General features: G+C 37.4%; 2 protein-coding genes across 2 annotated transcripts; one reads left to right on the forward strand and one right to left on the reverse strand. All coding sequences in view use genetic code 12, as the record gives it.

Annotated features, from left to right (window-relative positions):
- Positions 1–606: 606 nt before the first annotated feature.
- CORT_0A05000 (Pxa2 peroxisomal ABC transporter) lies at positions 607–2,703 on the reverse strand (the record flags this gene model as incomplete). Its single annotated transcript, XM_003866280.1, has 1 exon — positions 607–2,703. One exon carries the CDS (start codon positions 2,701–2,703, stop codon positions 607–609), a length of 2,097 nt encoding a protein of 698 aa, XP_003866328.1.
- Positions 2,704–5,548: 2,845 nt separating this feature from the next.
- CORT_0A05010 (adhesin-like protein) lies at positions 5,549–8,368 on the forward strand (the record flags this gene model as incomplete). Its single annotated transcript, XM_003866281.1, has 1 exon — positions 5,549–8,368. One exon carries the CDS (start codon positions 5,549–5,551, stop codon positions 8,366–8,368), a length of 2,820 nt encoding a protein of 939 aa, XP_003866329.1.
- Positions 8,369–16,122: the final 7,754 nt, after the last annotated feature.

A 16,122-nucleotide genomic window follows, 5' to 3' on the forward strand; every position in this document is an offset into this window, starting at 1 on the left:
TTCCGAAAGTTGGACTTCGGTTCACGTACGCCCACATTCGATTGTTTAAAGACTCACATTTGCAATCAACAAAAAAACGAGGTTATTCAAAAATGATAAACGGTTTCGGCCTCGACCATCACTCCGTCGGTATTTCTAGTCTAGACTCTCTTAAATAGTCCTCCGGCGCATTGAACAATAATCAGAGTATAGAGCACAAAAATCTACTCAAGTATCCCCATGTCTTCGTACAATAACACAGCATGAAATGGAACTGGTTTTTCTGTCATGGCTACATCTCAAAGCGTTGACAACACGTCAATAGTATTTTGCAAGGTCTTATCGGTATTATCAAATAACAGATGGATCGTAAAGAAGTATTCAGAGTTGAAGTTTTCATTTTTTTGTTCTAAACTAAATTTATGGAGAGCTCTTACCCCAATAAATAATAGCACACGTGCATTAGGGTAAGGTTATTATTAAGACACGCTATCTCTACTCAAAATGGAACACCTTCGTAAATGCAAAGTAATAGTCTCGAATAAATTAACTTACGTGATTTTAAGTATCTATTTGAAACAAAAAACAAGCGATCACTAAACCCTAATCAAGTATCACCATATTCTCTTACGACGAACCTAACTTGATAGCCTTTTTTTCATACCTTTGATGCTGCAATTTCGAAACATTTTTCAACTCAGCCAATCTCTCCTTCAAGGCAGGAATATCACGCAACACTTTTTCCAAAGCAACCCTCTCCTTTTCCAATTTCAACCTCTTTTCAGCATCCAATTTACCGAAAAAGTATCCACCTTTACCATCAAATTTGAGTAAGTATTTATGGAAATGCCACAATGCTGGTCGATGAGCAACTGATAACAATGTGATTCCCAAACTTTGAGCATGCTCATACATGAATTGTTCCATATCGGGACTAACTGCTGATGTACATTCATCTAAAACGGCAAATTTGGGTTCGTGGTAGTATAGTCTTGCCATGGCCAAACGTTGTTGAGCACCAGTTGACAATTCCTCTTCCCAGTTCTTTACTTCATTTAATTGATTGACAAAGTCATCTAATTTTAATACCCGTAATATCGATTGTAACTCGTCATCTGATTTCTTTTGTTGGTCAAGTGAATGAGGGTAAATAATTTGCTCCTTTAAGGAACCTTGTAACAAGTAAGCCCTTTGTGGGATATAAAACATATTCTCAGCTGTCGGGATGGTGATTGTACCTTCCTTCACTGGCCATAAACCTCCTAGCATTCTAAATAAAGAAGATTTACCCGATCCATTAGGACCGGCAATCAATAAATGATCACCTGATTTGATTGAAAAACTCAAACTTGCAATAAGTGTAACATCTGCTGGCGTCAATAACCTGACTTTATCAAATACGATTTCATCATTGTTGAATTTGACATTTGATGTGATGTCTTTCCTCCTCAGCGCCACATCCGACAAGGTGTCTTGGAAATCAGAAACTCTTGTTGCGTGACCCACAATCTGTAGCAAGTACCTCCTTGCATAAATCAATCTATCCAATGAGTCAGAAGCACTAAGCAATAACCTTCTATTGGTGATGAATTTTCCAGCAGCATTATCATCATCGGCTTCACCAAGATACTTGGCGATGAAAATTGGTGCTGAACACAATACCAATCCAGCAGCACCCCAGAAATATTTCACAATAAACGTTTGTGCAATTTCATGTATACCCTTTTTCCAATACTCTTGTTTAGAAAACCTCTCTAATGTATAATAACAGTAATCAATGTAGTCCAATTCACGATAATGACCACGTAAAAAGGCAATTTCCTCGTTATTGGAAACAATCTTTGAATGGGCTGATCTCAACTTTCCTTCTAAATTTGCTCGTTCACTAGCTAATTTTGCAAATGGTGGTGAGAAAAAACGAATAATCATGGTTGAGAAATGGGCCAATATTCCCAAGGCAAGTGTACCTTCACCATTTCCGACCCCACTCTTGCTCAATTGACGAGCACATAACACCAAATCCAATGTTGGTTTCAAAAGTTGTCCAGGTAAACTACTCAATGCAGAAGCCAATCTTGATACATCGGTAGTGATTCTTTGATTTGGATCAGTGATCTTGTTGCCACTCAAGTGGATCAACGAGTAGTAATTTGTATCCAAGTTATCCGGCAAATAATCCTTCAAGATGGAGTTATTCAAGTTTTCCCTAATGGCTTTTCTCATATTCAGTCTCGTCCATGATAACAACGCATTGTTCAACGATGCTGGGATCCCGATCAACATCCATGCCAAGAGGTATTTACTAAACACCTTTAGTCTTTTCGAAACCAAAGCACCCACCAATTGACCATCCAAAGTTGCCACTTTCAATGTCAAGAAAGCACGAGTTACAAGCAACACCAAATGAGCAATGAAATAAGCCACAGTCTTGTCATGGTATGTAGGTATTATAGCATGAAACAACCGATCAAATGCTTGGCGAGTAAGTTTTGGATGGGCTGATTTCTCACTCAGCGATGATGATCCTTCCACTTGTTGTTGTTGCTGTTGCGATTTCTCCTTTGCCTTGTCTGAAGATGATCCTGTACTAGCAGCACCCGAAAACGCAGCAGTTATTAGAATGATATATGACGTGTTTAAAAGAAGTGATCTGTTGGACCTGTACACTTTTAAAAGTGAAAGGGCCAAATTGTTATCCTTGAGTCTTGAATTTGTTACCGACATGATTTCAAACCCCGCACTGGCCCTATTTGATATATGGATACGTGGCGAATAGTTGACGTGTGTGCTCTATGAGGGCAATATGTAGATTGACCAAGTGGAGTGAAAGTCTTGTAGAATAGGGCAGAGTCTTTTTATTGATGTTGCAGAAATGCAATCAAGCAACGTTTCAACGGTTACCAAAGTTTTATCACACATTTTGGAAATTAGAGAAACAAAGTTTATTTTCTTTTTTTCTTGTTCCTCGGTGATACTTGTGTCGTGAAATAATTTTGTATGCGAATCACTTGCGACAATGAACTGAGAAGAAAGTTAAGCGATTAGAGTTTCACCCCAGAACAATATATTCGACAACTGGTAACAACAGGAGGAAGTTAGGGTATTACTCAACTGTGTGATTACAACAGCTACATTGTTTCGTTGTTTCATTGTTCTAGACCTGTGATTAACCTGAAAAAGAATCAATTGACCCGTATGATTCTATTCCCGGAACATTCTTGTAAATCTTTTATCTTCAAGGCTACGTAATAGATTCGTGTAAGATTCTCCATTGGTATTGAAACGTTTGGTTGGTAATAATTCACAGACATTGCTTGTCACATATAAGCTTCTTTCTTACTAATCAACCAAATCACACTGTGAATGAGTCGGAGATAGCATTTAATAAATCCCTCCTTACTCAGTTTGTGTTGAATAAACAACCAAAGCCATCATTAGTACAAAGGTTTATGCGCACCTTTGTTGTTGCTTTCGAGTAAATATTCTTAAATTGCTAATTGTTAAGGAAGATTCGGGTAGCGGCAATAACAAAAATGTAAACAATAAGGTACGAGATCTAGAAAAATGTCGAACATGTGTGGTTTTACCTTTTATCAGATGGTGAAAATGCCGTACACAACATCGGGAGAAGCGAATCGGGGTTTAGACTAGTAAAACGTACACATTTTATGCGGAGAAATTAATCCTTATTGTTCAAATTTTAGTAGAGCTTAAAGCCTTGATTTCGGATTAACTTTGCACGTGTGGTTTCGTTTTTTTTTTTTTTTTCTCCTTTCCAGTTTGCGTTGTTTTAGAAGCAAAGTACAATAGTTCGACTCCACATTCAGTTTATCAACAAGGTTGTTTTATCGTTTGTGGATTAGACAAACGTTTCGTTTAATTCTCAGTTGATATTGTTGTTTAATGAACAATAGAAAAACATCACGATCTCATTGGTTGTTGTAGAAACATACGTTCCGCTTATTCCAAGCATAATATAAGCACAAAGTTTCCCCCTCAAAGATAAAGATCCACGGCATTGTTGATGCCTTGAACTAATTATCCTTTTAACCAATTGATCCGTTTCTTTTTCCTAAGGCACACGGTGGATGTATCTTTTGGCCGTACAAATCGAACATGTCCATTTTTTACAACTGTGGGTTATTACTGAATGGCTAATCTGGTTGCCGATGTTTAACAAAAGCAAACAGAACAAAAGAAAGTCTAAAATTTATTGTTATTATTATTAATATTATTCATTACATTCCGACACACATACTGTAAATGAAGGCTTTACTTTACTACAGAAGGGGCTGAAATTACTCTACAAATTTTAAGGGACGGCTCCGATTTGATCCCTATTATATAAATGAATCTTCTTCTTCCCATTCTCTCAAAGCCGTTACACGTATTCACATTGTAGCAACATTTATTTAAAGTTATAACAACCACTTTACATTAGTGTGATACTGAACACACATATACACATCACCCCCACGTTGACATCTAGCTACCATCCTCACCATCTACATCATCATAGAACAAGCTTTTACGGTCGTAACAACAATCCAAACAATCCAAAAACCTAAACACTGTTTATCTATCCTTCGGAAGAGTTACAAAATCAACAAAAACGTGGAACAAAACCGTCCAACTACCACAATCCACTTCAATTCATAACGGAAGAAAAGCACCCCTGGACTTCAATTCAACCAGTCAGTACTGTGGTGTAGCAGTACAGTCAGCAAATATAAAGAAGCCATCAATTATCACCATCAGAAGTTGTTTCCACTGGTCTTCGTTACAAATTATTCTTCTTCAAAGGGGGCAAACGCAATTAATATTGACAGCTTTGTGTAATATTAGCAACTAGTACACACAGGATTATAAACAATTTTTTGCTAATCAGCCTTGCGAACAAAATCAATTGGCTTTTAAAGAAACCTCGGTACCTCACTTGATCACACGTACGACTGCATTAAGTGGTACTCACGTAATAGATATTTTGCAACCAGAGGTTACAGGTTGTACCTTACTATTAAAGGTAGCCTATCATCAAATCACATTCATCGCAAAACATTGTGGAAAATTTTTCTCTTGTCTCACCAATATCGTCTCATTTTTGTGGCCTTACTTGGTGAATTCTCCTCGAGGAACAACAATAGAAAAAACTACACAAAGAAACAGTTACTCATATTAACACCGAAAGGAGTAATACCATATCACTGTTTGGTCAGCCCCTGCCCCAAACGATTCACACTGTAAACCACACCAGCAGTTTCTCACGTACAAATACAACTAGTCACACAAACAACACTTGTGTGAACCCAAAGATTTACAATAGTATAACCCAAATGATTTACCTTTTGTTGTGTGTGTGTATTATTGATTTCTATTAAAAGCAACAAACAAATAAACTTTACACTAACAATCAACACAAGAAAAAAAAAAATTACAGTACAAGCACACAAACAATACAATAAGCGCACTACACACATAATAATACAATACAACACGCCTGAAATTATTACACAAAACCTCATTTCTACCAACCCTTTTACAATTTCATCACACATACTTGACAATACAAATGTTGGATTTCATAAAAATCAAAAAACAACCACCTCCTCCACCACCACTTTATATACAGCAGAGCACCCACAGTTATCTTCAGAAAAGAGATACGTCTACTACAACAACCAACAATACAGGTACAAGCAGCTTCACAACACCTTCAACATCATTTATACCTACCTCATCTTCTACTGCTCAGCCCACGTCACTGCAACCTACTTCAAACTCAGATACAGATACAGATACAGATACAGATACAGATACTGGTAGTACCACCACATCACTATCATCCTCATCCTCATCATCACTGTCATCGTCAACTGAAAATTCTTTTCCTCTGTCTCCTTCCCAATCTACAAGTGAGACATCTTCATTTTCATCCAACGAATCAACACCATCCACAGTGTCGTCGTCAATTCCAACAACTTTGTCAGATCCGACTACATCGCCTACTGAAGGATCTCTGGAACCAGCTCCAAGTACACCTTCAACAACACTGGAAAGTACAAGTTCATTCGTTAGTTCACCGTCTTCGTCGTCTTCAGTATCGTCACTGTCAAGTTCGATACCAACAAGTTCAAGTGATACCAGCTCATCGAGTATGTCTAATTCAATTCCAGTAGAGACTACTTCGAGCACAATACCAAGCTCAAGCTCAAGCTCAAGCTCAAGCTCAAGCTCATCTGAGTCAATACTGACAACCAGTTCAGAGAGTTCTACATCTTTAGTTGAACCTTCGAGCACGGATATAAGCTCGGATCCACCATCTTCATCAAGCGATTCCAGCTCGAGCTCTTCCTCAGACACGTTTATTCCTTCAAGTTCATCCGAGTTTTCATCATCATCTGAGAGTAGCTCTTCCTTCCCTTCATCTTCATCTGAATCTAGCAGCTCCATTTCTAGCTCAACCAATGAAAGTTCATCCTCAACGAGCGAATCATCAAGCTCATCATTTTCATCAGAAACATCTTCATCATCATTTTCGAGTGAAACTATCTCTAGTAGCTCCGAAAGCTCTAGCTTCTCATCGTCATCATCGTCAGAGTTTAGTTCATCCAGTTCAGAAACTTCATCATTCCCCTCGTCAACCTCAGAATCATCCTTATCGAGCAGCTTTTCCAGCTCGTCAGAAACGTCATCATTCGAATCTTCATCATCTGAGACTTCTTCTTCGGAGTCATCTGCAGAGTCATCATCAGAATCATCATCACTGACCACAATTGCAACAACTTCTTCCAGATCATCAACAACATCCTCCGCATCGTCATCATCAAGAACTCGGTCATCTTCAACACCTTCATCTACAGAAGAACCATCCTCAACTGAGGATTCAGAAACTTCAACATCTTCAACAGAAACACCTTCATCAACTACAAGTTTGGGGAAACACAGCTCAATTTCATCATTTACTTCTGAATCCACTTCCATCTATACATATCCAGATACCACAATCACCTCAGTTGTTGCTATCCCCACTTCAGCAGTAGTATCAAATGATCTGGGTTCAACTGCTTCACGTAATTCAAAGCTTATTGGGGGATTAGTTGGTTCAATTGGTGGAACAATTGTCATTGGTTGTATTGTTGTTTTGTTTTTGTTTCTCAAAAAACGTAAGAGACAAATTACTAATCAATCACCCGATTTCAATGGTGGAGGTGCAACCAACAGGTTGGGTGCTGGTGATGAAGAAGAAGATACTTCACTTGAAGACAAGAATGACCATATTTTCCATGATTCACCTAACGGTAACATGAAACAATCGAAGCTTGGCTGGTTGACATCTATTTTCTCCAAAAATCATAATGGATCTGGAAACGGATCAGATGCTAATGGAGCAGCTATTACCGGTAGCAGTGCTGTGGCCGGAGTAGGTGGCATGGCAGGTGCTGGTAGATCAAACACGTTCAAGCGATTAAGGAATACTGATGATTTGGAGAACCAAACTTATGGAGCGACGCCACAAACTAATAGGGGAGATGCTTTTGATGCCGATGACGATGGATTTGCCTACCGAGGAGTCACCAATTCCAACAATTTAGATTCCATTTTCCGCTCCAATGGTAACACTTCATCAAATGCCAGAAACTCATCCTATTTTGGTAAAAACTCAACGAGAGGTTCATCCATTTCAGGAACTGGTGATACGTTTGTAGCCAGTGATAGCCCACAAATGACCACATCTCCACAATACCCCAATGACCAAACGAGAATGAACTCATATGGACATCCATTGGCACACCCAGATGATTTCAATTTCGAGGAGTACCCGCAGACTGGAAACGTGAGAACTGTTTCGGGTGGCACCGCTAGAGCCGCTACAGCAACTGCTGGTGCCTCTGCTGCTTTGGCTGCTGCATCCTCTGCACATCATGAACATCCATACACAACCACTGCAAGTTCTGAATATGAGTCTGATCCTGTTAACGCTCGAGGACAACACCAACAGAATTACCACGATAATGACGCCGCACTGATGTCGTCGTCAGCTTCATCTGACGGTGATTTCCATCCTAGTGACTATGACGACGAGCTGTTTATTTTACCCGGCGACGAAATGGTTCAAACTGGTGGAGGAAGTACAGCGCCAATCGGACAACAACATCGTGGTGGATACGTTGTGCCACACGAACAAAACCAACAAAACCAGCCACACCAACTGCCATTTGACGAGTTTGTTCATGAACAACAACCTCAAGGAGGACGGGGTGGACTGAATCATCCATATGCTCGTCCAGGAGCACCTCCGCCTCCACAACAATACATGGGCGAAGAGTTTAGATCAGGTCCATATGGTTCAAACAATTCCTTGTCTAGATTTCAAGAGGACATCTCGTGAGGTGGAGAGAGAGAAGAGAGAGGAAAAGCTTAGTTGAAAGTTAATTTTGCATTTTTAATTTTTTAGTTCGTTTATATTAATTTTAAAGTTTTTTGGGTAAAGTTTAATTCGAGGTCACTCTAGTAGTTGTAGAAATGATTGATTTTGTTTATGGTACATTCCCTGCATGTGTGGTACTTTTAAATGTGTGATGTCATTGCGTACTATTGAAAAAATTTTGAACTTCAACTTCATTGAAATCTCCCACGACTTATTAATTACCTATTGGCTTAACTCTATATCCATCATCATTTACAAATCGCGGTGGTTATTTCCTTTTAAGCACTCGAGACTCAAAAATTAGTTCAAGGTAGGTCAAATTGAGTACTGTATACAATCTGAATGTTGATGAATCCAAATTGGACCCATTTATAAGACATCAATCAAATTGATGACAAACTAACTACTGCATAACAATGCGTTATGATATTTGTTACATCTAGCATGTTTTTTTGGTGTATTTCTCTCCTCAGTGCTGTACAACAAGGTTTTTATGGATTAGATGTACTTTTGAACTTTGCAACCAACTCGTTAGTATCAACATATTCGGTAAAAATCTTGTGATAACTACCCGAAATTAGTGTCTTTATGTTGATTTCATTTATTTCTAACACGATAAGAGGGGAACTATTAAGTTACGTTTGCTATGTTGTACTTTATTATTGTCTGTATGTGTTCATACCTCATAGCATAACCAAATTATGGTAGCCAAAAATTTGTTTGAAGTATACAATGTCTAAAATTCCCCATATTTTTGATCTAAAAACATTTTTGCCTTCTTTTTTCTACCAAACTTCATCAATCTTCATCAATATCACCACTAAGCCGAATACCACTCATAACATCATCCCTCGTATCTTCCTATCAGACTTGAGTGAGCTCTCTGATTGAAACAACCCAGCGAGCTAATCATTCAGTTGATCAAAAACTTTCTGTTATTTCGTTCCCCAGAAAAACCTTCTCTAGATTTTTGGGAACCACCATGGAATATCTTTGGAGTTAACGGTAGGTCAATTACAATAAATCTACTAGCGCGAGCTTTGGTTGTAATAAGACTGATATGAGATCAGGGGCATGGAAAGGCCTTGGCAGTGGGTCCAGCGTGGGATTTAAGAACTTCTGTGGATTTTGGGGGTTTAGTGGGATAGCTTGGTTTACCTTTGGTGATCTAGCCGCACTAGCGGTGAAGGCAACACTAGCAGGTTTCAGAGTTGTATTTTCAACCCCCTGCATAAACGTTTTATATGTTAAATAACATATTGTTATTATGTTGTTGTATGTGAGATTTTGACTTTGTGGATTTGTCATATATAAAACTTTACACTCCATCAAGTATGTGTGTCATTATTAATAAACTACAAAAAACAAGAAAGACTTTAGGCCTGTCCATCCTCTCATTGTGACAATTACACAATCAAAAGAATCAAGGTTCGTTCCCTGCATGAGCTTGTATTTATCTTTTTCAAGCCACGGTGAATTTCTCGCAAAAATTTAAAAGAGTTTAAATTTGGAAGTTTTTGTTACTTGTTGTTGCAATAATTTACAACTTTTAAGGGGTATTCCCTCACTGCCAAAGATTAGGATATCCATGGAAAGCACTAGCATGTTCAAGTCTTGATTAAAGTTTGCATTGATACTATATAAGGAATATGGTTGCAACAAACCCTAGAGTTCACTTCCTTTTAGTCACGTGATATTGTTTGCATTTGTCGTTGGTCAAAAACCAAAATTCAATTGAATGAATACATTTGAATCGATATATGAAAATATGTGATATTTGAATGTTGAAGTATGGGAGAAAGTTGAAAACCACATCAGTCAAATGGCTCCATTTGTCTGCGTGGGCTTATTCTATTCAATACTTAGAATACTTACGTCTCCAGTAGATGATTCTATATTAAGATAAAATATACATTGCTAAATCATTGCTGCAATTCCAACAACATTGTAAGCTATCTGTCTCCTCTAACCCTGAAACTAGGACTTATCCGATAGACCGCTTTAAAAAAGTATCTTTGTCTCTACAACCTGACAGAAAATCAAAGGAGTGTGATCCCTAGTTGTTAAAAGACAGCTAAATACACGTTTTAGTCTTTTGCAACTTCGCATCCATCAAATTCCTACAATGTTTAAGAGCCATATTACTAACAAGATGTCTATTTCAAGCAGGACAAAGTGTTTGTGTTATCAATGAATGTAGATGCAAGTGCATATGCAAGTGAAGATGTATCTGTCTAAGAAATATTGGCCGCAAGATGATATGCAGGCCAAAGCCATTGTTAACAGTTAGCATTAAACATCTCACTAGCAACAACTATGATCTTGTTTAATATTGACATATTACATCGAAGATTGAAATATATCTGGATATGCCCCATGTGTAGCAAATTGAATAAACCCAGTAAAGAGAGGAAAAGTGACAAGATATATTATAGACTCATGATCCAAAGATTGATATTCTGATGCTTTCCCCTTAATCTGAAAGAATATAATTTACAAAGTCAAAATTTCTAGCTGTATTTGAAGACTAGGTTAAAGTTACCTAGACGACAAATTGGATCGAACGTACCAAATAAGCTTTTCGAATAAACGGTTACCGATAAATTTCGTATAGACGCTGCGCTTTTCTTTGGAAACAAAACTGGGGACACAAACCAAGTTTCTTTAGCTTTTATAAGGATGGCTAATCATCAACATTGGGTCATGCTCCTCAAAATAAGGTATTTACAATCCTGTGTATCCATTGACACAAATGTTTCTTCCCTCGCTACTGACTTTGAGCGACCCTGTCGTGAAACGAAATTTCTGTTTCAAGAGTTGGCGAATAAAATGAATTAATTTTCGACTCTTGCATTACGCACATTAACAATTGATTATGTAGATACTCATACCAGATTAGGTTAAAACTAATACATCCAACCCAATTTGAACCTTTGTATGCACCATCGGCTATTTCGTCCAAAATGAAACCTACTCTCTTAATTTCACCTACTTTTGAACTTAAACTTTTTTTTCGTCCAGTACAATAACCAAGCTTAAAAGCCTAATTATGTTTGGCTTTATTAGACTATCGAAACCTGAATAAGCTTTTGGCATCTAAGTTACACTTTTGATATAGATCTCAAAGTACAAAATGCAATCTAGACTGATTGCATTTTGTCAGTTTTGTCACTTCTAAAAAATGTGTGATTTTTCTTTTTCCCTCACTGAAATATTACTGGTAAGCTACCCGCCTCAGTTGCAATCCCAGTCACAAGTATGTATGCTTATGCTTCTGTTGACTACTGTGACTGGTTACCGGAAATGTGTTTCACCGCAAATGTGACAAAAACAAAGTAGTATAAAAACTATTCGCAATGTTTTTTACCCATTGTACAGCCATTTTCCAATATGGTACGATTTCTTCTTAACACAATACTTTCTTATTATGTCCATGTGTTCCATTGAGATTACATACGTCTCTCGCCTTTTGGATTTGCCCTAGGTCTGAAGATGTGTCAATTTGACAAGAGCCACGCATCATTATTACCCTTTGTACAGTTTAGTGAAATGCAAAGCAAATTGTGAACTCACTCATCTACATGAAGTGGGGAAATACATTTTGAAATACTTCTTCCGTTGTGCTAAGAGTTTCCACAGCTAAAAGATGCAGAACTAACCTTCGGGAGCTGTACAATCACACGAAAATCTAAACAACCCCTGTGTCGCTTCTGTATCATCCCATAGATTTTCAAAACAACACACTCCAGTCAACAAGCTGTATTGTCCAGAAATTTTGTAAACAACCTGGGTTTTGTGTTGTAGCTGCAAGGTTTATAAAAACGAATATTTCAATGTACCGGCCAACATTAGTAATCAAAAACATTGTAATGCTTCATATCACCACTACGAAAGCTATGTCACCAACAGCGATACCGCGTGAGCAAAATATGACGAGTGTCGATCACAGCAGTGGTTACAAATAATAAGCGATTTACTTTTCTCTGCTAAGCTAATACAGCTTGCAAATCAATTGGTACAGGTGTTAAAACGCGGTTTTAAGAAGTTGATTCAAACATTTCAAATCATACTGCATAACACCCTAAAGCTTTTCAATTTGTAAAGAGAAACGGAAAGTATATTTAGGTTGTAAATGGAATTGTTTCAGTTGCTGGGACTTTCTGCTGTGTTGGGAATGTGGAAGGTGGCATGTCACGTGTAGCCTCACCACCCATTAAGAAGATATAAAGAAGACTTCTCGAGGTAAATAAACTATTACCGTAGAAGCTGCGGGGTAATGTGCTTTAATTATGTTCTACTTCCATTGTATTTGCTATTCAATCGTAAGGCTCAAAGCCGTTGTGAAATCTCGGACGACAGATTAATTTTGTGTAATGGCTTTCATCTTTAACGCCGAATATAAGACGAAATAGCTATCTGCTCAGAACGTATAAGCACCACGTGCCAAATAGATTGTCATTGGCTCATTTTTTGATGTGCAATGGTTTGTGGTTAAGTTTTGAACTTGGCGGAGCTCAAGTGATGGTTATAAAAAAAAAGGTTACTTATTAATCGCTGTTTTGGTTGTCAGGGCCCATTGGTGAAGTTATATTCACGGAACCATAAACAAACTTAGAAAAAGATTATAACACTTATTGTTGTACCATAATAACCAAAAATTTTATGGAGTTCCGCTAAATCGTCTTAACTTAACCAGAAGGAATGTCCCAGAAGGTGGAGCTGAGTAAGAGTATTCAAATAGACTCAACAAGCTAACTCTTGGTTTAAGGAGGTGAAGGGGGGTAGAGTAAAGATATCAGCGATGTAATAGCGAATTCCGTTCGCATCTATTGTTTCCATATGGGCTCATTATCTTTGCCAACAGTATAACTTGAACCCACGATCGCTTGTATGCAGTCTTAACGCCTGAGAGCGACTTTTGTGGCCACCTCAAAGTTTAAATTGACCCATACTTAAATTAGCAAGCCTGCGTCTTGAGATGCAAAGCGAGCAAGGCGCGGGCCTTGTTTTACTTGACAAGGGACTCAGTGTATCAAATCAATGGTTTCATTTTTGAATGAGATAAGTATAGTGCATATTTCCGAATAACTCCATTGAGTGAGGTGTGGGTTGAGGTGTTAACAAGTCGGATATGTGATATACGAGGTCGTGTTACTTCCACAAAAACAATAAATAGCAATGGTGGCGAAGGATCGATTGGGTTAGAAAGATGTCTATCAGACTTACTTGATGTATAGCTATGTATTTTAGTGCCATATATCTGGCTCTGTTTGCAAGCACATAACCATAGATCAGACTCTATTCTATTCCATTAAAGTTTAGTGAAAAAAGAGTATAATTAAAAGCTGCTAATTTTGCTGTAGTTGTTCCTTTCTGTTTGACTCAAAAATTTTAAGCCAAAACTTGGGTCTCAATGAAACAATAGGAACATATATTTCTTTATGAAACTGTCAAATGTCCTGCTTTATACGTTGCGATTGCCACTTCGCCTTGTGTAGGTAATTAATTCCTTGCACATTGTCCACTATGCAATTTGATTACGTAAATCTGTTTGCATAGTAACGAATGTAAGTTGTGTAAAATGGGTAAATTTAAAAAAGTTTAAAAAATTGAACTTTCTAAATAGCACAAAGAGAGGAAGTTTATTTTTTCAAATCCCTTTTGTTTCCTCTCCTGTCGTTTTAGATCGAACGAAAAAAATTTAGAGAAGTCACTTATTGAAAGAAGATAACGTATTGGGCTGTTATCTGGTGTACCACCTCACAACCAGCCAACCACAGTTCCTTAACTCAGTAAATTGGCAAAACCATGGGGTTCCACAATTGCTCTAAAGACGACACATTAGTAGTAAGAGGTAACGGTGCATTCAAAAATGATATTTTTGTGGACACAATAAGACGCTTGGAAAATTAAGGAGCTAGACATTGTGTATACTCTGGCTCTTAAACCGTGGTTTTACTTGATCCATTCAGTGACATATAATAGTTGGTAAGAAAAGTATCACAGAATACATACAAACAAACAAGAAAGACGATATGCATATCCTGTGATATAATTACCTGAAATTGTGAAACAAATGTTTGTGTAAGACAAAAGGGTGTAATAGAGCTTCTGGTGGGGGCTTCGGATTATCTTAATGGTTTGGTTTTTCACATGATATATATATATATATATGTATTCAGAAGTCAATGTTCACCAAATGTTTCGCCTAGGTAAAGGGAAAAAAGTCGGTCGTTTATCACGAGAAGGAGGCGTATACACTTGGTCCAATACAAACCAACACCATTTTACAAATTTTCAAAACCAGTATCCACAACGACGCTTGAGCTTCATTGACAGAAATTAAGAAAAAGCTTAAAATCTTCTTCTCACAATCACATTTTAGACTTGATTCTGGATCACCCACGCTACTGGTAAAAACAACATAAAGCTTAATTTCACCACCAAAGTTAAATACATATTGAAAGCTTAGATTTGTATTATTGATTTGTTATTGTTTTTATTGTTGTTATTATTTTATTACACCTAAAATTAAAATAAATTAAAATTACAAAAAGGGTAAATTCAAACAATAGAACAAATAAAAATAAGGTTTGGATTACAAAACCTTAATTTATTCACAGCTGGATACAATACGGATACACCTATTGTTATTGGATATTGTTATAGAGCCAACACTGCTTGTGGCAAAGTTGTTAAGAAATTTAATTTTTGTCTCACTCGCGGCATTATCGCTCAATACTACATCACAGTAAGATCTAAGCTGGTTCAATCGTTGAAGTTGCAATAAAGTTTTCACTATTACAATTGTGCTGGAACCCAACAAACAAAAGCTTTTGGGTTACACTACTGAATAAACTTTTCTCACCAAGGCAACTCCACACGAGCCAAAATCTTAAATCGCATTTTCAATTTTAAACTTTTGACTTTAAAGCACAAATTAAATCACTATTGCACACACTCCTACTGGGAAAGGAGGAGATAGAGCTAAACTTTAGAACCACTTAGTCCATTGGAAGCTTTTTTATTCACAAAACTCACAAAGCTTACGAAGAGGACCACGAAGTTCTAGAGGGTAAAAAAAAAAAAAATCCAAAAACTCGATATTATTTAATAATTAAGCTTTCCTCCACTATTGTGTGTTTTTTCTATTGAAGAGCTGGAAGGAAAAAGAAATATTGTGAGGTATTAGGGTAAACCAATTTGGGACTGACTGGACTTAACGAGTTGTTACCTTTTTTAAGTTATTTTTTTTTTGTCATCAACAAAGTCTAAAGAGGGGACGTGCAATTGACTTTTCCATAGTAGAGTAAAGCGAAGCTTCTAAACTCGATTGGAATTAAGGTATCTAGGGTCAGACATATATATTTGGGGAATAACCGATTCAGGTACAAGCGACTACAAAGACTAAAGCCTGATCTATATTCCATTGGAGAGTTCTTCACCAAAGCATTTCAGGTTTAGCCGTGCTACATCATCTTCTCGATAAATTATTACTATATTGTTGGGTCAGGCAACACTTTCGAACAGACATAGTATCCCCTATACCATATACATCATTCACGTCACCCATAAAATTGTACCATCCTTTCCTCCCAATTTCTGACAACTACAGCAATACAGAGTCATTCATAGTTCAACGACTTGGAGACTACTTTACTTGCCACATATCCGCTATATTGTATTATAAAAGAAAAGTGAGCTAACCGAGGACA

The sequence above is a fragment of the Candida orthopsilosis genome (assembly GCF_000315875.1).
Source record: "Candida orthopsilosis Co 90-125, chromosome 1 draft sequence".
In the NCBI taxonomy this organism is placed as follows: domain Eukaryota; kingdom Fungi; phylum Ascomycota; class Pichiomycetes; order Serinales; family Debaryomycetaceae; genus Lodderomyces; species Lodderomyces orthopsilosis.